Source organism: Bufo gargarizans, chromosome 1, assembly GCF_014858855.1.
Source record: "Bufo gargarizans isolate SCDJY-AF-19 chromosome 1, ASM1485885v1, whole genome shotgun sequence".
NCBI classification, from domain to species: domain Eukaryota; kingdom Metazoa; phylum Chordata; class Amphibia; order Anura; family Bufonidae; genus Bufo; species Bufo gargarizans.
The window spans coordinates 638,969,661-638,996,425 of record NC_058080.1 but is presented as its reverse complement, the minus strand read 5'-3'; the positions used below and the strand labels follow the sequence as shown (position 1 = coordinate 638,996,425).

Sequence of the window (26,765 nt, the reverse complement as noted above, 5' to 3'; positions counted from 1 at the left end):
ATCAGGCTGCCTTCTGAGATATCGAGTCCCCGCCACAGCAGTGTGGGGACTCGATGCACTCACTCAAACACAAACCCCTTCTATGCCACGGTCAGCGGCATAGAAGGGGTTAATCCGCAGCGATAGCCAATACAGGGGGAGGGGGGGGGTGGTCCTGTCCCAGGGTGCCTGCTGGTTGATTTTAGCAGGCACTCAGTTCCGATCACCGCCCTGGGTGAAATACACAGGGCGTACAGGTACAAAATGTTATACTGCCTGAGTATAATCACTATGCTATACCTTACCGGTTATTTGAACAGTTTATTCATTTTTGGATAAGATCTAAAGGACTATGTTTTTAGAGATTGTTTCCAAAGGAATAGAACAATTCCAAAACCTGAGGGCTTTATTTCTATTTTGGAGAGCAATTAAAAGGCATCTGGCAGCAGTTTTGTACCTATGAAACTGGTTGACCTGTTACATGTGCACTTGGCAGCTGAAGGCATTGCTTAGGAAAATGATGTTTTAATATATGCAAATAAGACTCTAGAAGCAATGGGGGCGTTGTTGTTACACCTAAGGCTCGGCTCTATCTGCAATTGCTGCGCCCTCTGTGTTTTGACTGACAGGGCCAGGCATGATGATGTGCAGAGGGCGTCGCAGTTGCAGAGAGAGCAGAGCCTCTAGGTGTAATAGCAATGCCCCTGTTGCTCCTAGGGGCTCATTTGCATATATAAAATATCATTTTCTCAGCAACGCGGGCACATATGAACATGGGACTAACACAGATGTCTTCATCTGCCAAGCCCACATGTAACAGGTCAGCCAGTGTCATAGGTACAAATCTGCTCTTTAACATAGAAATGACCACTTCAATAAAACTAAGGCAGCTTTAGGCCTTAATCACATGTCAAAACCCAGATCATTTTGTATCCAAGATTTGCATCCACAAAAGATTTCAGGACACATCATTTTCCACCATGGTTCACGGTTTCTTTTTTTTTTACAAAGTTTTTATCAATTTTCTATACAATAGAGCACTGAAAAAGACCATCCATGTTCTGTCTGTAGTTTTAATGAGCTTTTGTATATAATTCAATAGATTTGTGGGTTGTCCATGGATAACACAAACAGCACGTGGATGTGAATCACTGTGTGAATAAGCCCTAAGACATGCCCTGTCCTACTCAGACAAAAGGAGATGTGGAGATCTCATGCATTTTTTCGGTAGGTGCTCTGAATTGCCATCCTTCTTGAGATGGGAGAGGGACATGAGAACTATTCATATTGCACTACAAAAAATAAAAAAAATAAAGGGGAGAGTTTTGTGGTGATGGGGGGTTATCTTGGCGCCACACCCTGGTCTATCTTATATACGAGCAGTACTTGCGTGTCTTTCCATGTGCCTGTTACAAATCAAATATAATGATTTGATACTTGTAGTATGTTCAGCTTGATTGAGCATTTATCCATAGCCAGCATTTTCTATAAAAAAAATGCTACTACAGCACATCAATGGTGCCAACTATTGTAACTCTGAAGCATGGTAGATGTCAGAGAAATATTTCTAGGCTCATTAGTTCTGCTGTCCCTTTTCGTCAGTAGAAAATGACATCTCCAACTTTTCACAAGAACTTTCCATATAAAGGTTGTTTCTAGACTGTAGTTGCACAGGGCTAACATTTTGGACAATATTTAGCCACATTACATTCCAATTTATCAATGCAATGAGATACATTTTTTTTTTTTTTTTAGAGAAATTGGAATCTCATGGTACATGGATGGTTCTTCAAATGGATGGAATGCAGGCTCTATGACAAAATGAGTCTTTTTGAATCTTTATGAAGATATATAACTATCAACTTTATGGTGTTCGATACGTTTTTATTGAGTTATAACAAATGAGGACAGCACAGTTTACAGAGGCGCGAATAGCGTATTCACAATAACTATCAACTTTATAACCCTGTTTTGCTATACATCCTCATTAAGGCATTTCCAATAATGTTGACCATTTTGGTTTTGATAATTATACCATATGTCTTTTAGTTTGTACCAGTCTACTGACTATACTAACTATACGAGTCCTGGGGACACTGTGTAGACCTTGAACAACATTTGGTATCCGAGTCACCAGTGAAGTTTTTGTTTCGTTTTCTTTTAATCTCCACTCTCCTATTAGAATGGATGCTATGACTGCTGATACTAGATGCCACCATGCTAGGAGTCTACACTTCTTTCTAGAATGGCATTTTTCATGAGTTTACCACCAGTAATTCTGTCCTCCCTGCTGGCTTGGGGACAAATAATCAATGTGTCCTTTCCGCTTGGAAGAGGTCCATATAGCCAATCTCTAATCTACAGCAAACCTGAAGCATCACTACATGTTTGGGACTTTATGGACTGCCTACAATAATTTCGAAGACATCAGTCTGGGGCAGCTTCATCTAAGAAAGTGGTAAGTATTTGGGGCCAACACATCATTTGACCTTTCACAGTCCCAAATATCATTGACCATTAAATCACAATGCTTCACTTGCTTCCTATCATTGAACAATTTTAAAACATCTTATCTGTACAATATATAAGCTTAGAGAACAATACTGCTATCGATAACATTCATCTTTACAGCGGCATCTGCAAGGTACGATTGTATAATAAACCATACCGAGCTTATAGTATGATAATAGCACATGATATGTCTGAGCACTTTGAATTGCTAGTAAAACACCTATAAAATCTTACCACCTACTATAATAAAGTGTTTCAATACGCATTATTCCATTGTGTATTACAAAAAGCATTTAGATGATGAAACCTTAGTACTGTGTTTTTAATAATTAACAGAAAACCATCAGCAAATCGTTCACTAGGGCCTTCATCAGATCCTAACAGCAAAATCCTCTCTGCCTTGCATTAGATTGCCGTTCAGCGTCACTGCCCTCAATAGATCCCCCCAAGACTTATAAGCAAATTCTGTAAAAATGCAACCGCCAGAAGGCTTAAAGTTCACAGGAGCACAAACAGGAATACCCTGCACAAGCATGCACATAGGTGTATATGAGTACTGCCCATACCGCAAGTCTTAGATGAAATAGATGTACTTACTTGAGCAAGTCAGCAAAGTTCTAGCAACGAGACAATCAGGACGCAGCAGTGTTTCCAGCAGCAAGTTCCAATTACAGCATGGTTGGGATAAGAGCAGTTTGAGCTGACCCTGGACTGCCATTTCTCCTGCTGAAGGAGTTCTTTCAAAACGTAAGATAAAGAGAGAATAATGTAGTTAATTTATCTATGAAATGAATAGCCTTAAAGTGCAGATGTAATGCTAACTCATTTAAATGTCAATTCCTCCCAGATTACTCGGAAAATGCTTTCATGCTTGCTTACTTTAAAACTGCTCAGGGAAGGAATTACATTTAATCTCAAGTAGCTAAGAGCAAATTAACATTTGGTACGCTGCCAGATATGTTACTGACACAAAGTAACTTCACTTATCCTTTGTGTGGAGCCATGTATGTTCTTGTTGTCGGAGCTAAAAAATTGGAACTTTTTGTATATGAATAAATCTGCCTCCACTAAACTGTACCTCGATGTCACTACACCCCGGGGGGTGCACTCAAAATAATCTGTCTACTGAAAGGCGTTTTGACAAGCCAGGGGCTAATCTAAGCCATAACGATCCGTGATTTATCGCTCTACATTGCCAAAATAATATTACAACGTTCTGAAAGAGCAATGGCGTCTGCCGTGGGGCCCCATTCAGGGTGATTGGCGACGGACAGACATGGGATTTTAGGTACAGTATGTGATCCCAGTGGAGCATTTGGCGTAAGCACTCATTACAGAGTGACGCATATGATATGGAGGAAGGGGCAATGCATTTACAGGACATGCTCATGTGACTGCTTGGTCGGGGCAAAGTGAACCGCGACCAGCAGAAGTAAAAAAAAATGCAAAACGTCAGTCAAAAGATCTTCCCTAGTAGGATACTTATAGAAAGGGTTCCTAGTCAGTAAGCATGAAGAACGCCATCCATCTAGTTCGTGGTATTACTATACAGTGATGATATGGTGTAAACAATAGCCTGTGGAGCAGAAGTGCCACATATGGATACTATACATCAGGGATGCTCAACCTGCGGCCCTCCAGCTGTTGTAAAACTACAACTCCCACAATGCCCTGCTGTAGGCTGTTCGGACATGCTGGGAGTTGTAGTTTTGCAGCAGCTGGAGGGCTGCAGGTTGAACATGCCTGCTATATATCATTATTTTACATATAATTCTTCAAAGAAAGAAAACCTGGAAAAAATTATCTCCTGTAAGCAGTGGACGCCCCCTGTTCTCAGGCCTAGGTGTAAAAAGATTACTGTGCAGACCTCTATACAGCGCTTTGATGTCTTTATACATAGTAATTAGGTTGCCCCTAAAGGCCCTGCTACAGTGCATGATTTTCGAGTGAATTATAGGGAACAAGTGTAAATAGGAATGTTCATTCCTGATAATTCACCTATATAACTGAGCAGCCGATCTGCCGATGAACCAGCAAACGCACGTTTGTTGGCTGATGGGCATCTTTCATCCAGACAAAGATGCAGGTTATTGGCAGCAGATCTTCCTGTGTAATTAGGGATGTGCTGCCGATATGGAAGGAATGACTGTGGTAGAGATCGTTCCTCCAACATTGAGTATTTATCAACCTGTGTAAGGCCACGTTCACATCTCTGGCAAGATGATCCGGCACAAATGCTGGCTGTCAGCCGGACCAAAAACTGCTGCATGGAACGGTATTTGTCCGGCTTAAAACCAGCATTTATGCCGGAAAGTGGCTGTATCACCGCCGGGTGACCTGTTGAATCGAGCAATCCGGAGATGAGAATATGGCATAATCAAGCTGGTGCAAACCAGCGCTGATGTTGTTATGCATTGGCGATCTCACTGCCCGAACATCAAGTAGTGTAATGCAGCCCTTAGCCAAGTTTTCAGAATTGTACACATTCCAAGGTTTATTAACTTTTCTTTGAATTGTAATCCAGCCATTCCCATGTGTCTTCACCTCTGTTGTGTCTCTTTTGCACATGAAGGCACAACTATGTTTTCCTCGTGTCATGGTATCTAGGCTCCTTTTGATACTGTATATGCAATAATCGTATTTGCCTTGGCAGCAGCTGCCTGGCACTAGCTGCTATAATTCAGCTTAGGGTACTTTCACACTAGTATTCTTTTTTTTCCGGCACTGAGTTCCGTCATAGGTTAAGCTACTTTCACACTTGCGGCAGGACAGATCCGACAGGCTGTTCACCCTGTCGGATCCATCCTTCCGCTATTTCGCCGTGCCGCCGAACCGTTAGTTCCCTGTACAGTTTAGTATATTGCAAATAACTGTTACAGATTTACATACAATATATAATTACAATATACAGAATATATCAAATATATAATATCGTCTATAAATAAGCAAATGTTGCTCTCCAGAGTCTAAACCAATTACATGGTCATAGACAAATATAAGGAAACAAAGATGGGACTGTAGGTCAAATACTGACCCCTGTGGAACCTTATTGATAATTCATTGTATATGTTGGGGTTTGCCAGGACTTAAATATTGATCATCTATCATTAGAATAGGTCATCAATATTGGATGGGTTGTCGTCTGATGCTAAGCAACCCCACTGATCAGCTATTTGATAGGCAGCGGCGCACTGAAGAGTGCTGCGTCCTCTTCATAGTATATAAAGCACAAGACTGTATAACGACTGTGGTCGGTACTGCAGCTCAGTTTTATTCACTTGAATGGGACTGAGCTGCAGAAATTCAAGTGATGTTACAGGCAGAGGAAGAGGCCGCAGCACTCCCCTGAGCACCGTGGCCCCTTCAAACAGAGATCGCCAGAGAGCTGGGAGATATCCCCCCACCAATCCTGACGAAATGTCATCAGTAATTAAGTCCTAGAAAAACCCATTGGGCAGTTTTTATTTATTTATTTGCTGGAAAAAGATGGGGTGCTGGTTGTGGTTTTCATAACACACAGTCCTTCTCCACTGAAATTAAAATGTATTCTCACCGAACTCTTCTCTAAGAAGATCAGTTTGTATTCTAAATGCTTATGCAGTGGCCGGGTTTGGAGTGGCCCCAAAGCTACGCTGGGTCCCCCGGGCACCGCTGAGGTGTCACCACGTGTTGCTGCTCTCCGGAAGGGATGGTAAGGTGTGGTGCACCCCAATGGGAAATAAGTCCAGAGAGTCAGGGTATGATATAAACCAGGGTACTTCTTTATTGGAGGAATTCTGGTACAAAACAATACAGGTAAGGCATTGGGGTGGTTTCTCCGGTCTCCTCCATGGCAGAAGAAGGGCCTGGACTAGCTGTCCCTCTCTCCTGGTCAAAGGCCCACGGTCTCCAGCTCTGTAGTGCGGGTGGCTCCTTGGCCAAAGGGCTAGTGACCTATGGTTTGTGGCTCAGCGTCCCCATCTCAGCGTCTTCTTCTGGTCACTCATTTAGGCTGGCATGAGTCTCCCCTCCAAGCACTGTTCCCTAACTGTAGAACACTAGGGGCTCTGACTGCTCTCCTTATATAAAGTTTTTGCGAGACTAGAACCTTCTAGTGGGAGGGGTGGAGAGGAGAAACTCAGCACAAACAGATACATTGTTTCAGCTCCGGTATGGTATAGACTTACATTAGAGCTTCAATGATACTCAATGGCAAGGACACCGCAGGTTTTCCAGACAAAAACAAGTTTCCAGACATAACAACATAGCTAAAACCAGTCATTTAAAAGGTCAGTCTATCTGCTTTTGGTGGTAAACAAGTATGAGGTTTTCGCTCCTAAACATGGTCTACTTTAAACCCTATGGCAGCTGTGCAAAATTACCACCTTTGTTCATTGGGTGATCCTGTCCCTCGTGTGGTCTAAACAGTGATCTGCTGCTCAGAAGACATGAATCTGTTGCTATAGAACTCACCCATCGTCACACGGTGGAGAAGATCGCTGCATGTAAATGTCAGGAAGGAACGCTACCTTTCCGACAATCGGCCGCTCAGTTGGCCCGTCTAAAATCACCATTACTTTATACCACCTATTTGCTGGCTTAGTTTAGAGAACAATTAAGTCACACCCCTTTCCTATAAGCCACACCTTTTTAGTAGAGCCACAGGCCCTTGTCAGGCGAGACATAAAAGGATACAAAACTATCTAAAACAGCTTAGTCAATGTGGTGCAAAGCATGTACGCCATTTTTTTTTATTTTTGCATAAATTAAACTAGACTTCTGGTGAATTTTGATTAGTAAACCTCCTTAATTGTGCTCAGAAAAACAGCCACTAAAATCCACTTGTTTTAAAGCATTTTTAATGTGGTTAATGTACTTAAAGGGGCATTCAGATTTTTTACTTATCCTCAAGATAGGTCATGAATATCAGATCGATAGGGGTCTGACTTCAGCCAACTAGCCGATCAGCTGTGTGAAGAGGCTGCAGCGCTCCTGCAAGTGTTGCATCCGCTTCAATGTATACCTGCACCTATATTGTATTGGTGGTGCAGTTTAATTACCGCTGTTAACCCCCAAACGGGTCATTACACAAGCACCGCCACTACAATGTTAACGGCATGCCGGCAAACATTGAAGAGGAAGCAGTACTCACACAAACAGGCCTCTGATATTGAGGACAAACCATGAAAAATGGTGCTTCAGGCATATTCAAGTAAAAAGTGTGTCATGTAGATATTGTATATATTAAATAATAAAATTCAATTCATAATACAAAATAAAAAATGGGTTACACCATGGTTTACAAGAGTATACTCAAATTATCATGCTCTTCTTATAGTTTTGTCAAATTAGAAAAACCTTAAGAGGCATAGCATCCCCAGCAGACACAGGCCAAATGTGAAATAGATGTTTAGACTCCATGCCCTGCGCTTTTCTCACAATATATGCAATATGAATTCATAAAGTCTGAAACACAAAAATTACTCAAATGAAAAAGGTTCCACAAGCTGAATATTATTCTCTGCCTTTGAAGCAGAAGCCATGTATAATCATTCTGATGCTGACAGCAGACTGAAGTGAATGACATTTTACTTTTGTCTGATGCTGTATGTACACAAAGCTCCTGACGCCAGCAAAAAAATCATGTATATTATTAAGTGGATCCATTGTATTACTTATTGGTATAATTATATTTCGTATGCACATGAAGGCCAGGTCAGATTACGTCTATAAAACGGAGTTGAATTTCAGAAGCACAGATTTAATATTTTCTAATGGAGTCTGAGTCTACAGCAAACTTCAGGCCTTTCATATATTTGTTATTGGCCTTTGAATTGAGGCAAATAACATATCAGCGCTTTGAAATTCCAGAATCAGCATTTCACACAGCTACAGAATATTTATATATTCAGTATACCAGGAATTGTGGATATACACACAAATATCACTGTCTACGTATCAGTGCTTTTTTCTACCAACATAAAAGCAAAAAATAGAAATACTAAATTAGCAGGTTCTTTTTATTACTTTTCATTTGTATTATTTTGGTAATATTATATGTAAGGACAAACATTTGTAATGTGATTTTTCTCACACAAGGGAAGGAAGTTGTGGAGCAGGAGAATAAATGGCTGCCATATAGGCCTCATCCCTACAGCCCTTAGGCCCCTTTCACACGAGCGAGTTTTCCGCGCGGGTGCAATGCGTGACGTGAACGCATAGCACCCGCACTGGATCCTGACCCATTCATTGCAATGGGTCTGTTTACATGAGCGTTGTTTTTCACGCATCAGTTCTGCGTTGCGTGAAAATCGCAGCATGTTCGGGTGCGATGCGTTTTTCACTGATGGTTGCTAAGAGATGTTGTTTGTAAACCTTCAGTTTTTTATCACGCGCGTGAAAAACGCATCAAAACGCATTGCACCCGCGTGGAAAAAAACTAAACAACTGAACGCAATCGCAGACAAAACTGACTGAACTTGCTTGCAAAATGGTGCGAGTTTCACTGAACGCACCCTGAACGCATCCGGACCTAATCAGTCACGCTCGTGTGAAAGGGGCCTTAGGGTCTATTTTGTAGGAAGCCAATTTAGCTTATTTTTGGAATGTAAGAGGAAACCGGAGTACCTGGAGGAAAACCACACAAACACGGAGAGAACATACAAACTCCATGCAGATGTCGTCCTTGGTTGGGGTGTAACCAAGTAAATAGATGCTGATAGGGGATAACACTCTGCATGGTTATTTTCATGTTAAAGGGGTTTTCCAGGCTTTTACTATTGATGATCTATCCTCCAGGATAGGTCATCAATATCAAATCGGCGGGGATCCAATTCCCAGTGCCCCGCCAATTAGCTGTATGAGGAGACAGTGTGCACATGCCGTCTGCCTTCTATCTTCCTGCTCGCTGCTGCGGTCAATGGTCTTTGCCATAGACAATAGCAAAAGCCTGGACAACCCCTTTAACTGATTGTAAATGCTCCTTCACATGATGATTGGGGCAATTATTGGGAAGGTGCAGGCCTAGAAATGCTGGCCCCTGTAAATTGCCCAGTGTAAATGTGCCACTGTGCATCTGTGTTGGTCCCATGTTAATATGTGCCCGCATTGCTGAGAAAAATTATGTTTCAATATACGCAAATGAGCCTCTAGGAGCAACGGGGGCGTTGTCCTTACACCTAAAGGCTCTGCTCTCTCTACAACTACCTCAACCTCTGCACCTTGATTGACAGGACCAAGTGTCATGTTCTAATTGCTTGGCCCTGTCAATCAAAGTGGAGAGCACAAGCAGCTGCGAGAGAGCTGAGCCTCTAGGTGTAATGACAACGCCCCCGTTGCTCCTAGAAGCTCATTTGCATACATTAAAACTTTGTTTTTCTCAGCACTGCAGGCACATATCAACATGGGACCAACACAGATGCCTTCAGTTGCCAAGCTCACGTGTAACAGGTCAGCCAGTGTCATAGGGACAAATCTGCTGACAGATCACTAATGTGGTTATCCAGTTGATTTGTTATGGGATCTCTGCACCTCTGCCGATCAGGTTTTTGAAAGGGCAGTGACACTCAGGTGAGAGATGCAGCCTCTTCATCAGATACATCAGAATTACATTGGTTCATACTACACAAAGGAGGTGTATCCATTTAGAAAACCTGGATCGTAACTTATAAATATTCAAGCAAATAAGCATTAAGTAATGCATTTAAATCTGAAGTAATTCTAAAATTATTTCAGTGGGATTATCTACCCCCAAAAGACTGTGCAATATATAATTAAAAAAGTAAAACATTAAAAATATATTATAATACAAGTCTGTATAGATATGTCTAAAAACTGCAAAGCAATAGCTGCCTGTACATTATAGTACAGCTATTTAAGGATCATAAAATAAGTGCTTTTTCGCAGATTTTAATTTCAAATTTCCACTGTAAAGAGCAAGAGATAAAATTCAGTAGCTGTAAATGACGAGATGTGTTATGCAACACTTTGTGAAAAACTTCCCATGTGCATCTGTCTAAATGGAATTAATAAAAAATAAAAAAGTAATTTATAGAATATTCTGTTACAAATATAGTTCTTCCCATAACCAGATGGCGAATGATCAAGTTGCAATATATACACATTTCTGGCACTTAAAGTAGATGCAGACTGAAATATTCACAGGAAAGTGATTCGCTCTAAGGGGAGAAATTACATGCTGTAGGAAAAACCTTGGCCACTGAACGACCACCGATCGCTGTATGGAGTGCTTCTATGTTGGACATATGGAGAGGCATATGCTAGCTCATTCTCATAACTAACACAGCTCTGTGTGAGCAAGACGAGCCTCGTAAACGGAAGAAGAGAAATCTCATGAAACAGAACAAGGCCATCATTTTAACTAAAGCGAATATTAACCAGAGAAAGAAAAAAGCATTTACATTTTTCCCGGAATTTTACAACAGATGTAAGAAGAAAATAGGATACTTGTAATTGTGCAATAAAGCAAATTAAGGTAAAGTGAAGGTACAATCGGCTAGGTCAGAGACTGGAACAGAAAGACAGGCTCTGCATCGGCAATGGCAATATTTTTATAGAGCTACATTTTATTGGTGTTTTTTAACAACTAATTGACACTGGAAAATTAAGCACAAGCATCAAATGTCTCTAATGTCCTATAAACGGGGTAGATATGTTGCAGGGATGTATCACAAATAGTATATTTAGATAATTTATTTTAGGGCGGATCATGTGAACACAAGAGAGATCCAGCATAAATTATGCGTCATTCGTTGCTTTTTATGCTGTGTCCATTATCACCTACATGAGCTAAGATCATGTATCATTACCTACCTTGTACATCAATAATGTCGGTATAAATGAATGCTAAGAATAAAAAACTTTGATACATTATATTAGTCTCTTCGCCATTCTCCATCTGCATATAGACATCCTAATTGTGGGATGCACTATAGTATAGTGGTTAGTATGTATGTATTATATATACACAACCCTTAGCATTGAAAATGCAACACCAAGAAGGACAAGCCATAAGCTTATTCAAATCGGGGAAGTAGCAGCTGTCACAAGATCTGCAGATGGTCAAAGTTTCAAGCGCCTAGCTCCAATCTGTGGATAGGTCATCAATATTAAAATCCTGGAAAACCCCTTTAAGTCAATGCAATATTTAAGGTTTTCCTTTTCAATAAATTAGGAAAAATATGAACCATTCTGTTTTCACTTTGTCATGATGGGGTATTTTTTGTCAATTGATGGGGAAAACCCTGATCTTCGCACAAGGCAACATAATTTTTTGGGGAAAAAAGTGAAATGGTCTGAACACTTTCTGAATGCATTGTTCTAGTCATACATGGGAGAGTTAAAGATTTTTTTTTTTCTGTACATAAAACTTAAAAGATACTGGTTCTGTTCTGATACAGCAGCCCAACCTACACCAGAAAAAATTTGGATCAAATTTCATTCTCTGGATTACAAAAATAGTGTTTCTATTTAGTGACAGGAAGCAAAGATATTGGAAATGGTGACAACTGAAACACGATATACAGGAAAGATGGATAATTTTTCATTATTCAATATACATAACATAAAATATGGCACTAGGGTGCATTACGGGAAGAAGAGAAGCTTTGGGACATGTTCCTGCAATTTTATATATTTATTGCATTTTTTTAGACTATAAGACACACTCCCCCCCCCAAAAGCAGGGGTAAAATGGTAGTGCGTCTCATAGATCGAATGCTAATGACCGCTTCCATTATAGAAGCAGTCATCAGCATGCAGGATATGTGGGGAGTGGTGAAGGAAGCGTCGCAATGGTTGCACTCACGGCTCCCTGGTCTTCTTCCAGACACCTTACTGCCCGTGTCCTGCCTGCGTAGAGTGTCAGAACATAGTGCTCACAGACGGACAGAAAGTCCTCGCAAACATGGGGGGAACATACAAACTCCATGCATACGTTGCTTCTGGTCAGATTTGAACCTAGGGCCACAAGACAGAGCTAGCCACTGAGGCGTTCATGTGGATGTTATCTGACACATACCAACTAACTAAACATTTAACCAAGAGGAGTTGCTGGAGGTACTGAATTATTCCTGCAACATTGGGAAATTGCCTCCTTCTTTAATGGAGGCAATTATTACACTTATATTAAAGAAAGGGAAGGATGGAAATAAGGTAGATGCCTATCGACCTATATCATTACTCAACACAGATTATAAGATAGTTGCTAAGGTAAACGCAAATAGATTAAAACAGGTAATTACGCGGTTAGTTCACATAGATCAGACGGGATTTATCCCTGGGCGACAAATTCTGACAAATATACGTCGGGCCCTCCTGAACGTGCAGATGGAGGAGGGGGGGGTGGGGGACCGCTCCATCTTGTCTTTGGACGCCGCCAAGGCCTTCGACAGGGTGGAGTGGTCCTTTCTCTGGCAGACCATTGTGGGGGATTAGCTCTTTTCCAGTGGTTGCAATCACACATTTCTTCACAGACACCAGGATTTAGGGGCCAAACTGTGCTTTATTGTGGCACACGGCATAAAGAAAAACACACAAAGCCAAAATAAAATACCTTGCCCGCCTGGGCCCTATCTAAACACATAGGTTTCCCTGACTCACCTAAAGCGTACCACAGTTCACACCTGTGATGAGATGCGGCTTTCCCAGCCCAACCTCCAGCAGCCTCCAGGCTGCTCCCACACCAGGGTCTCTTGTGGGATAGTGGTCTCTCAGCCCTCCCGGCTCAGACCACACAGAGCCACTCCAGCCTTCTGTGTGAAAGTCCCCCAAAGTCCAGGCTATTGCATAGCCTCGTGGCCCCTCAGCCTTGCCTAGCTGAGACCACACTGCCTCACCAGGCCTCTGTCTGCACACTCTCCAGAGTGAGACACACCCAAGATCCAGTAGCAGGATTAAATAGGATCCCTGGACATGAGCATGCCCTAAGTCTCGGACTGGAACCTGGGGAAACAACACTTGAATATTCACATTGCCACACCATGTACAAAATGAATCTTGGGGCAAATTTAATTGAATGGGTCAAGATGCTATATAATGGCCCAGTGGCCAGAATTAATATAAACGGAGCGATCTCTCCTTCCATTTGCTTGCAACGGGGTACTCGGCAGGGGTGTCCACTTTCGCCACTACTCTTTGCAATTTTTATGGAACCCCTGGCCTGTAGGATTAGAGTGGACGAGGGAATTGTGGGATTTGGAGGAAGGGGAGTGGAGGACAAGATCAGTTTATATGCGGATGATGTATTGCTTTATCTAAATGACGGTTGGAGAAATGTTCCACGGGTCACGCAATGGCCAGATATGAGATAAACTGGTCTAAATCCGTCCTCTTTCCCCTGAATCGCACACCCCCACAAAACGCGTTAAAGGTTAAAGTAATATCCCCAATGGACCACTTGGAATATTTGGGGATAAAGATTGGTAGCTCAGTAAGGGATTATAATAAATTAAACACTATTCCCTTGATAAACAAAGTAAAGGAGAGGGTTAGGGTCTGGCAGAAACTCCCTCTTTCACAGATTAATAGAATTGCATTGATCAAAATGATCCTCTTACCCTGGATACTCTACGTGATTGGTCCCTGCCCCATATGGATCGAGGACGGTCTCTTTAACTGGATCGATAGATTGATCAACGATCTGATATGGGGCAGGAAAAGGGTCCGCATTAAGTTACGATACCTGTCTTTGGCTGAAACCGATGACGGTCTTGGTCTACCACATTTCCAAGGCTACTATCTCGCCTCTCAACTGCAATGGTGCATTAACGTGGGAGATGGTATGCTGTTATCTTATCTCACTAAATATTTTTAGTACACTAGAAATTGGATCTTTAGGTACCTGCCCGATAAGTACAATGCTACAGAAGGTATGGAATAAGACCAAGTCTATCTTGCAGATTACGCATGCCCTGGACTTTACCCCGCTATGGGATAACCCCTTATTAAGCGAATTTCTGGCTCTCAATGACAACAACTACTGGACTCGGAGAGGGATCACGATGTTGTCACATATTTGCAGTTTTGGTAAATTAAAACCTATAGGGGAAATATTTAACATGACACCTATTACGGCATTAAATTACTAAAGATATGTTCAACTTAAACATGCACTCGCATATATGCGAAATAAAATTTCTCAAACACCAGCCATGCGGACACTATTAGGCTTTTGTTATAATTCTTATGGGAAAAAAGTTAGGGTTGCACAAATTTACACTAGATTTAGAAAGGAATTAAGCACTGTTCTGAAATTCAAGAGTGTTGCCAAATGGGAAGCGGATTTAGGGATAGGTAACCCTTTACAGTGGCGGGAGGTATATCAAAACATTAAGAAGGCCTCTCTCTCACGTCAGTACTGGTTGACACAATTTAAAATAATACACCGACTATACCTTACTCCGGGCCTTCTCACTAAAATGTATGGGAAAAAGGGAACAGAATTTTGTTGTCTGAAATGTCTTTGCCCTGCAGCCGGATACGTCCACATGTTATGGAGCTGCCCGGCTCTAAAAACCTTTTGGCAAAGTATATTACAGGGTATGGAATTACTAATGGAAAATAGTCCCCCCGTAACAATTGAATTTGCCATACTTGGGATAATTCCCCCGGAGGTTAAATCTAAAACATTGAAAAGTGCATAGAGTCGTTGGTTGAAGGGATTTTTGGCGGCCAAGGTATTAATTCAGGAATTGGGTGATGGACAGGGCCCCTACTTTAGTAGAGTGGGAAAGACTAATGCATCGAGTAAAAGAATTTGAGGACATTAAATTTAAAGGGGAGAAACACCGGATATAGGAGCGCGGGAATGGCTGGGGTGGAACCGATAACCCATAACACCCGGGGAACCCAGGTAGAAATACATCCGCAAAATGGTACGTCCTATAGCTCACTGGGGTACAATAAGCAACAGACTGAAACCATGATGGGAGTCGCCCGCCGAACTCGCGACAGCCGTGGCCCGACCTGGGAGGGTGGGAATGGGTGGTGGGGGTCTACAGGGTAGGGTTTGTCATCTATGGAAGGATGTAGATGAGTATTTATTCTGGGCTTTTCTTTTTTTAAGCTGTTTTCGACTGGCAAGTTAATGTAATATGCCAGAATCCCATTAGTATGTACATTGTGAAGATTATATACTTGAGGATGAACTTGTATATGAATTATGCTCCTCCTTTCCTCTTTTTGTATTTGTATATTGCTGATTTTTGAGAAAATTAATAAATAAAAAGTTTAATAAAAAAAACAAAAAAAACAAGAGGAGTTACTGAAGGACACAAAAAGCTTAATGGCTAATTCAAACATGATGGACCTTCTTTTTTTAGGCTTTAAACCTTCATTTAAAATGGTCATTTTTATTTTTAAAATTTCTGACATGTAACAATGATGTCCCAGAGCGGCCTGGGCATATGGGAGGCATTATAGATCTTGGATAACACCTCTAAAACCGATGAGTTATTTTTCATTTTTCTGATGGGTCAGAAAAACTGAAAGCTCAATGCAAATGTGAACGAGCCCTTAGTTAGATAATGAAAAAAAAGTTCTGGTTTCATCAAAAATAAAAAGTTTAAAGGGAATGTATCATAGAAAATGTCCTATTGTTTAAATCACGTTTTCATGTTTAACATATTTTTTAAGATTTTTTTGTGATGTCCCAGTCCCCTGCCCTTCTTAATCATAGCCAGTGTCACCCTTACCCAGTCCCCTGCCCCCTCAATTAGACCCTGCTCCCCTTAAATTAAGGGTGACAGACACTGGGTATGATTAAGGGGGCAGGGGACTGGATAAGGGTGACACTGGGTATGATTAAGGGTCAGGGGACTGGCTCTGGGTGACACTGGGTATGATTAAGGGGGCAGGGGACTGGGGAAAGGTGACAGGGTATGATTAAGGGGGCAGGAGACTGGCTATGGGTGACACTGGGTATGATTAAGGGCCTTATAATGTGCCAGTAAAAAGGGACCCCCATAATGCCCCCCAATAATGTGCCAGTAAGTGTCCCCATAGATGCCCCCATCATGTGCCAGTATCAAGTGCCTCTCTACCCCCCCACATGTCCCAGTATCATAGTGCCATCTCGCCCTCCCAAAGTGCCAGTATCATAGTGCCATCTCTCCCCCCAATGTGCCAGTATCATAGTGCCATCCCCCAATGTGCCAGTATCAAGTGCCTCTCTCCTTCCCACCCCCCATGTGCCAGTATCATAGTTCCAAACCCCCCATGTGCCAGTATCAAGTGCCAACCCCCCCCATGTGCCAGTATCTAGTTCCTCTCTCTTCCCCCCATGTCCCAGTATCATAGTGCCATCTCCCCCCCCCAAAGTGCCAGTATCAAGTGCCTCTCTCCTTCCCCCATGTGCCAGTATCATAGTGCCATCCCCCCCAATGTGCCAGTATCAAGTGCCTCTATCCTTCCCACCCACCCCATATGTGCCAGTATCATAGTGCCATCTCCCCCTCCTCCCAATGTGCCAGTATCAAGTGCCTCTCTCCTTCCCACCCCCCATGTGCCAGTATCATAGTGCCAACCCCCCATGTGCCAGTGTCATAGTGACAATCCCCCCATGTGCCAGTATCAAGTGCTTCTCTCCTTCCCCCCATGTGCCAGTATCATAGTGCCATCTCCCCCCCCCCCCTCCCAATGTGCCAGTATCAAGGGCCTCTCTCCTTCCCGCCATGTGCCAGTATCATATTGCCAACCCCCCCCATGTGCCAGTATCAGGTGCCAACCCCCCTCCCCCCATGTGCCAGTATCAAGTGCCTCCCGCTCCCCCCATGTGGCAGTAACAGTCGGGTATTTAAAAAAAAAAAAAAACCACTTACCTCGATGTCAGCGATGCGATGCAGTTTTTTTTCCGGCTTGTGTCCCGCGCTGTATGTCCATATATGGAGTCAGTGCTTGTGTATTCTAATTTCTGTATTTCAGAAAAGTTTCTGCTGGGACTTGAACCCACGACCTTCTGTATCAGAGGCAAGGCACTTAACCACACAGCTATAAGAGCTGAAGCCACTGACTGAAATATATGAGACTTCTACTGTAGACTCGTTTATAGCTTTGATAGCTAGTGTACATCCATACACATGACAGCTGCCCCAGCGCACTCAGCTCTGCTATATCTCTATATATGACAGCTGCCCCAGCCTGCTATATCTCTATATATGATAGTTGCGTATGAGAAGCGTGCAAGTTGTAACACAGGCAGGGCGTCTATAAAGTAGTAAGGGCGCTGCTGGTAGTGAGAGAAGGCCGCCACCATCCTGATTGTCGTTACAGTGTGTGGTGTTTGTGGCAGTCGCTACACCGGCCAAGGAGCCTCCTCGCTGTCGGCACAGCCTGGCCGCCGGGCGCCCCTGTTGCCATGGCGCCCTGTGCGGCCGCACAACTCGCCCTCCCAAAGGCCGGCCCTGCTCCTGACTATTGTGTCTATGGCCTATGGGGCTGCCATAAAGCTATTCTTCAAATGCTTTCTAAATGCTTTTAATAACGGCACATGCAAGATGGCCGCCACCATAATAATTTTCAGGAAAAATGATAAAATCTGCAGTCAGAAAATAAAAACAGATTAAAAAAAAGGATACATGTTGCTATCTGGTTTTAACCGCCAGATATAATTTTTAGTGACACATTTCCTTTAAGCTGATTACTAATATATAAGCTTCTATAAAATACAGTCCTGATCAAAAGTTTAAGACCACTTGAAAAATTGCAAAAAAAATCATATTTTACATTTTTGGATCTTAACAAGGTTCCAAGTAGAGCTTCAACATGCAACAAGAAGAAATGAGAGTGGGACAAAACATTTTTTATTGAAAATAACGATTAAACTGAAACAGGCTGTTTTTCAGCTGATCCAAATTCTAGGACCACATGCCTTTAAAAGGCCAAATCTGTGCAAAGATGTGGATTTTTGTCATTTTCTGTCAGGTAGTCACACGTTGTGATGGCAAAGGCAAAAAAACTCTCGCTTTTTGTTTTTTTTTTTTTTTTTTTTTTTGAGTTTTCAAAATATTTTTATTCTGAATCATGAGCAGAAAATACAAAAGGTACATAAACCCCACACTGGGGTACTTGCCATACAGCCAAAAATGAAAACACAGTTAAGTACCATCAATATAGGGGGAAGGAAGGGGGGAGGGGAAGAAAAAGTAAGACGGAAGGTAAGTAGAGGGAAGGGGTGGGGGGGGGGGGGAAGAAAAAACCTACGACCCAGATACAAATACTGTATATAAATACTGTATAGCCCTAAGCACTATTAGGACGAAAATCCCCTAAATTTTTTCCATGGGGACCATGTGGCTTCAAACACATGTGATCTCTTGGTTTCCCACCCAGCAATTTGCTCCAATCTGTAGAGCGCATCACATTTCGCAGTAAAAACTCTCGCTTTTTGAACGTGGTTGGGTTGTTGAACTGGATAAGCAGGGTCTCTCACAGCACGCCATCGCTGCTGAGGTGGGACGCAGTAAGACAGTCATTTGGAATTTCTTAAATGATCCTGGGGGTTATGGAACAAAAAAGTCAAGTGGAAGACCCCCAAAAAAATTCATCAGCACTGAGCCGGGGGATCCAATTGGCTGTCCGTCAAGACACCTCGACCCAAATTAAGGCCCTTACTGGTGCTGACTTCAGCCCCATAACCATCAGACGGTATCTGAGACTGAAGGGCTTCAAAAACAAAAAACGTCTTCAAAGACCTCGTCTCCTTAAACGCCACAGAACTGCTCGTTTGGACTTTGCAAGAGAGCACCAAACATGGACATTCAAAGGTGGAAGAAAGTTTTATTCTCTGATGAGAAAAAATTTAACCTTGATGGTCCTGATGGTTTCCAACATTACTGGCATGACAAGCAGATCCCACCTGAGATGTTTTCTACGTGCCACAGTGGAGGGGGCGCCATAATGGTCTGGGGTGCTTTTTCCTTCAGTGGAACAATGGAGCTTCAGGAAGTGTAGGGGCTTCAAACTGCCGCTGGCTATGTCCAGATGTTGCAGAGAGCATTCCTCATGACAGAGGGCCCTCGTCTGTGTGGTAACGACTGGGTTTTTAAACAGGACAAAGCTACAGTACACAATGCCCGCAGGACAAGGGACTTCTTCCAGGAGAATAACATCACTCTTTTGACCCATCCTGCGTGTTCCCCTGATCTAAATCCAATTGAGAACCTTTAGGGATGGATGGCAAGGGAAGTTTACAAAAATGGACAACAGTTCCAGACAGTAGATGGCCTTCGTGCGGTCGTCTTCACCACTTGGAGAAATGTTCCCACTCGCCTCATGGAAACGCTTGCATCAAGCATGCCGAAAGGAATTTTGGAAGTGATAAACAATAACGGCGGAGCTACTCATTACTGAGTTCATGTTTGGAAGTTGGATTTCTGTTCTGGGGGGGTTTCGTTTTTTTTGGGAGGTGTGGTCCTAAACTTTTGATCAGCTGAAAAACAGCCTGTTTCAGTTTATTCATTGTTTTCATTAAATTGAATGCTCAAAAAATGTTTTGTCTCACTCCCATTTCTTCTTGTTGCATGTTATAGCTCTACTTGGAACCTTGTTAAAATCCAGCCATGCTAAATAGGATTTTTTGCCATTTTTCAAGTGGTCTTAAACTCTTGATCAGGACTGTATATCATGAATACATTCAAAACATGAATAATCATTTATTCAGTAAATGGCCCAAATCCTTGCATCTATGTCGAGAGATAAAGTGCATTATATTATGAGATAAAAAAGAAAAAAATTTATAAAAAAAGAACAGCATGGTATCTGAAATACACATCAAAGTTTGCAGCAATAAAACAAAAGATACTTACTTGGACAAAGAAGGAAATAGGTGTGGATTAATAAAAGTGAGCCAGAATAAAAAGTCTTCTGATCCTGGTTGTGAGGAATGTGAATGAAACTCAGCCAAACTCTTCTCCATCGTCCTAGAATGACATTATTCACAATGAGAAATTAAAACAATGCAATCTTTTCATTAGAGTGGAAATGTTCAACCAACACAATGGCAGCTACCGTACTTCATATGCTGAATTCATATTCTTCAACGAACAGTGTAATATACCGTTGTTTTCCTGGTTGAGGTCCATAATGATACCTTAACTATGCGCAAATAGTACCGTATTTTTCGCTTTATAAGACGCACTCCCTTCCCCCCCAAAAAAGTGGGGCAAATGGCCGTGCATCTTATAAAGCGAATACTAGTGAGCGCTTCCATTATGGAAGCGTTCACTAGTATGCTTTAGGTGCCGGGAGTAGTGAGTGAAGCGCTGCAAGCCCTTGTAATACTCACCCTCCCGGTCTTCATTCCTCCCCTGTCTTCCAGCTGGTGCTGCACTGTCCTGACCGCGTACAGCGTAAGGACGTAGTGCGTGCACTATGACCTGATGCTGCATGCAATCAGGTGACAGGGGAGCGCGACTTCTGCCAGAGGTGGAGAGGAACCGCGGCACAGGACAGGTAAGAGATGGTTTTTATTTTAATCTGATTTGAGGTCTGATGGGGGATTTGAGTCTCACTATGTGGGCTGATCTGAGGTCTAATGGGGGTCTCACTATGGGCTGATATAAGGTCTGATGGGGTTCTGACATGAAGGGCTGATGTGATGTCCTGATATGGGGGCCTGATCTGATGTCCTGATATTTATGGGGGCCTGATCTGATGTCCTGATATTTATGGGCGTCTGATCTGATGTCCTGATATTTATGGGGGTCTGATCTGATGTCCTGATATGAGGTCTGATGAAAAAAATTTTTTTCTTATTTTCCTCCTCTTAAAGTCTTATCATCGGGTGTGTCTTATAAAGCAAAAAATACAGTATATTACCTATAAATAATGCAGTTATGCTAGTTGTGTGGTATAATTTCAGTAAAATGTATGAAGGTCTCCTGCAAATTTTATAAAACACAAACTCCTTTTCTGTTTATGTCAGCAAACCAGGCACACAAGTTTTAATGGTTTACTAAAAATCCTCCAAATCTATTCCTCTCAGAGTGGTAGTGGCGGGTCTCAGGTCTCCCCAGAATGTTCTGCCATGATGGTAAAGTTCTCAAATGTTGGGACATTCCCTGTATCTCAGATCGCTGATAACACCTCCACGTGTACACATAGCAGTGACTGACAGCTGTGTCTGAATACACACATACAGAGAATGCTATCAATCATTGATAACACCTCCACTGTGTACAGCTATCAGTGTATGACAGCTATCTCCGTATACACACTTAAGGCTGTATTACACTGGCCGATATATTTGAGCAAACATTCATTCATCGGGCAATTCTGATTTTGCAATGACATAGCAATCGCTCCTCCACACTTAAACAGAGAATGCTATCAGTCACTGATAACACCTCCCTGTGTACGGCTATCAGTGACTGGCGGCTATCCCTGTATACACACATACACAGAGAACACTATCAATCACTGATTACACCTCCCCTGTATACAGTTATCAGCGACTGACAGCTGTATACACACTTACACAGAGAATGCCATCAATCAATAACACTTCCCTTGTGTAAAACTATTAATGACTGACATCTATCTTTGTATACACACTTACACAGGGAATGCTATCAATCACTGATAACACCTCCCCTGTGTAAAACTATCAGTGACTGGCAGCTATCTCTGTATACACACTTACATAGAGAATGCTATCAATCACTGATAACAGCTCTCAATGACTGACAGCTATCTCTGTATACACACTTACACAGGGAATGCCATCAATCCCTGATAACACTTCCCCTGTGTACAGCCATCAGTGACTGACAGCTTTGTCTGTATACACACTTACACAGGGAATGCCATAATTTACTGATAACACTTCCCCTGTGTACAGCTATCAGTGATTGACAGCTATCTCTGCATACATACTTAGGGCATAGTCACACGACCTTTGTGTTTTGCTGATCCGCAAACTGCAGATCCTCAAAACACGGATACCGGCCGTGTGTGTTTTGCATTTTGCGGACCTCACATGGCCAGCACTATGATAGAACACTCAGAAGTCTAAGGAGTCAACAGACATTACCATTAGGATGTTAAAAAGGAAATTAGGGGAAGGTTATTAAATAAAAAAATTGTGTTGTCTAATTTTAGAAGCATGAAGACCACACAAGCAAATACTTACTGTGTCAACAGTTTCAGAGGTGCTAATAATATGATCATGGTTGTCAGTAGGCTGTTACAGTGATTGTGTATCTTAAAGACCGCACTGTTAGGATTATGTGCTCTTGTCACAAGTTCTTGAACACTGGTGCACACTGACCACAGAAAGTTTTCTACACAAGACAGGATAGCCAGGACATCAATTCTGTAATGAAGATAAAACGTTAAGTTATTCTTTAACTAAATGTTATTCTAGAAAGTCATATATAATTGCCTGCTACATCTATGATCATTATATATGTTTTTTTAATTGTACACCATTAGGGCTTATGCACACGACCGTATGTATTTACGGTCTGCAAAACACGAATCCACAAAAAAAAAAAAAAAATGACATCCATGTTGCATCCGTTTTTTTCCGGATCCATTGTAACAATGCCTATCCTTTTCCACAAAACGGACAAGAATAGGACATGTTCTATTTTTTTGTGGAACAAACAAGCGAACATACGGAAACATAATGCACACGGAGTCATTTCCGTTTTTTGCAGAGCCCTTGAAGTCAATATTTCGTAAACGGACCTGTAAAAAAACGAAATGGAAAAAATACTTTAGTGTGCATGAGCCCTTAGTGTTTAACGTCCTCAAATCACCCTATTTGGGTTTTCAATTGATCTGATCTGCAATGCCACACAAAACCTGAGCACCAGTGACAACATCTCCATATAATACTGCAGAAGAATGGACATAAACAGTATTGCGACATCAAAGTAGAACTAGCAATAACGATAATCACTGTTATACACAATCGAGTCACATTATTATGAGCACCAGCTAATATCCAGAGTAACCGCCATGTGCAGCGCGGACAGCAGCTAGACGGGCTGGGAGTGACCCAGTAAAGTCCTGGTAGGTTGTCACAGGTTTCTGGAGCCATAATGCAGTGCATCTCACAGCTGCTGGAGGGTGCGTGGAAGAGGATCCATAAAGCGAACACGATGATCGAGGTGGTCCCATAAATGCTCAATTGGGTTCACGTCTGAGGAATTAGGGGGTCAGGGAAGTACAAAGTCTTGGTCATGCTCTTCCAACCAATGTCAGACATTTGTAGTCATATGACATGAAGATCCCATCCACCCCAGGGAAGACAATGAGCATTTATGGGTATACATAATATGCAAGGATGGATTTATACCCAAATCAGCTGAGGGCACCGTCCACATGGATGAGTGGGCTCTAAGGATGCTACGAAAACATTCCCCAGACTATAACGCTGCCACCACCAGCTTGTGTTCTTCCAGCAATGGATGCAGGATGTTTGCTCTCTGATATTTCTCACCTAACAAGCCAATATCCGTTTGATGCAGCAGAAAACGTGACTCATCAGAGAACGCAACCCTTCGCCAGCGAAAGTCCAATTCCTGCTGCAAAAATGTAAGCCTTTTCTGTTGATGCAACTTCGTTAGTAGAGGTGCAGTGACCATCTGTTGGCATTGGCGCCCCATGCACCGTAGGGTTTGGTGAACTGTTGTTTTAGACACATGTCTGGTAGCCCCCTGGTTCATTCTGCTACACTGTCAGGCCCGACTCTTACGTCGGTGGCACATGGTGCTCTGCCGTTTCCATGTCATTCATTCACAATGGCGCCATTTGTCCACTCACAAACTGCGCAGTTTTGAAACTCTGATAAATCGTTACATTTACCCATGACAGCAGTGAGGGATATGTGTGCAGACAGCCTATCACACACCTTATATACCCGCCAAGCCAGATCACCACACGTAACGTCCTTCATGAGCTATGCACTGCCGACATTGAAAGTAGCAAGTTATGTTCTAATAATGTGACTCCACAGCCTTAGCATAAAATGTGACATCATCAAAATAGAAACAGATTCATGACATAAACTAGATTGACAACCAAAAAAAAACCTGGACCATTATTATCTTAGGACAGACATATATCTCATGTATGTTTAACCCTTTCAGCCCTTTTTTTTTTTTTTTTCCACTCTCTGCCTTTCCAAGGCAATCATTTTATTTTATTTTTTTCCATTCACACAGCTGTATGATGGCTTGATTTTTTGTGGGACAAGTTGCACTTTTTAATGCCACCATTTAATATTGCATACAATGTAGTGGGAAGCTGGAAAAAAATAAAAATGGGGTGAAATTGGAAAAAAAAAACTGCAATTCCGCAACTGTTTTATGGGTTTTGTTTTTACAAAAAAAAATAGTTTTTATTTTCGTTGCCATATTCTGATCCCTATAACTTTTTGGTAGTTAGGTGTACTCATTTTTTGTGGGGCGATCTGTATTCTTTTACTGATACCACTGCATGACTTTTTGGTCTCTTTGTATTACCGAAAATATTTTGTGGGTGGTGAATAGACCCCCAAAAAAAAAAATCAGCGAATCTGATATTTTTACCTTTTTTTCATTTCGCCGTTGGGGTTTTCTTAAGCAGCGATGCCCATGATGTTTACTTTTTATTGTTTATGTATTTTGATTTGGGGGAAATAGGGATAATTAGAATTTTTATATTTTTAAATACAAATTTTTTTTTAGTAGCTCTCATAGGAAACTATAACAAGTAATCATCAGATTGCTTCTTTAATAGACTCCAATGCAATACAATTTATGTGCGGCAGCCTCGGATCAATAAGTGGGACTCACCATCCTGAATCCCACAATCCTCGCTAGGGGAAACCAGTGCACAATCGGAAACGCAAACAGTTACAGGTTTTTGCACTCCCAGATGCCGTGGTCACGTTTGACTACAGCACATGAGGAGTTAAATGTATGCAATCAATGTTATCGTTGATCACAGTCAGAGGTGTATGCTGTTTAAAACAGCAGGCACCCCAGCTGCCATGGCATCCGCCAGGCTCGCAAGCGGGTGCCACCTTTAAAGTCCTGCCCGGGTCTGTACATATATGCCACTAGTCAGGAACAGGTTAAATTCCGAGATTTACCAACTAATTCTGATGGTAGTTTGTTCCAAGCCTCAACTACTCTTTCAGTCTAAAAGTATTTTCTGGCATTGGTTCTAATCTTCACCTGCAAATAATTTTAGACTGTAGCTGAACCACTGTACAAAAATTGCGGACGCTCACCGATTAATTGGAGCTCGGCCTACTGGTCACCCACCAGTCTGGAAAGTCAAAACAAATGCACAAAAAATAATAATAATACACTGTTTGTTTATATGTGATTACATGTTTTTTATGCATTTATTTTAAGTACAAATACTTGCTGAATATTGTGAGCCAGCTATTTGTTGTGCATATTAATTTTAGATTGTACCCCTTTGTTTTTGTAGTTTTTTTTATTTATTAAAAACACTTCCCTCCTGAACCTCACTTATACCTTTAACATATTTAAAGGTTACGATCATGTCCCCCTTTCGCTTCTTTCCTCAAGGCTATGCAGATTGAGTTATTTAAGTCTCTCCTGATATGTTTTATGCTTCAGACCTGCCATCATTTTTGTAGCCAGTCTCTGCACCCATTCCATTTTATCTATATCTTTATGTAGGTGAAGTCTCCAGAACTGAACACAGTATTCCAGATGTGGTCTCACTAGAGCTCTATACCATGGGATTTCTCCCTACAGCTTATACCTGCAGCTATTCAGCCAAGCATCCTACTTGCTTTATAAACCACCTTGGGGTGCATTTATCTGGAAACATTAAACGGCAGTTTCCGTTTGGACCATTTCTCCAGAGAAGCGAAATCCTTTTCCAAAAATAATGAAAAACCACTACTATATTATCAACATAGAACACAACCTTAGAAAAACTAACATTATTGTGACACAGCGACAGCCTATGGTAACATCACCACAATAAAATATGTCCTATGGATAAATGGCAGCGCTATTGTCACATCAAATTACAATACTATACAACCTAAGAAAGAAAGATGCTATTATTACACCATCAAATAGAATACAACCTTAAAATAAAAGCTAACAGTATTGTGACATAATCAAAATAGAGCACAGCTTATAATTGAAGAGACAGGTAATTATGAAATCATAATAGAACACAGCCTAGCAATAAAGGCAATTCTCATTATGACATCACCACATCAGAACAAAACCTAACAATAAAAATAAATACTACTGTAACATCAGCATAGAATATGGCCTTGTAGTAAACTGTTTTATCAT

General features: G+C 41.8%; 1 protein-coding gene across 1 annotated transcript in view; it reads right to left on the bottom strand.

Annotated features, from left to right (window-relative positions):
- Positions 1-26,765, bottom strand: part of KIAA0825 (KIAA0825 ortholog) — a 203,599-nt gene that overhangs the window by 72,359 nt on the left and 104,475 nt on the right. Inside the window, exons 11-13 of the mRNA XM_044282656.1 lie at positions 22,616-22,798; positions 20,292-20,405; positions 3,088-3,227 (exon numbers count right to left, since the gene is read on the bottom strand). Coding sequence (XP_044138591.1) covers positions 3,088-3,227; positions 20,292-20,405; positions 22,616-22,798 — 437 coding nt within the window. The remainder of the gene's footprint in view (positions 1-3,087; positions 3,228-20,291; positions 20,406-22,615; positions 22,799-26,765) is intronic.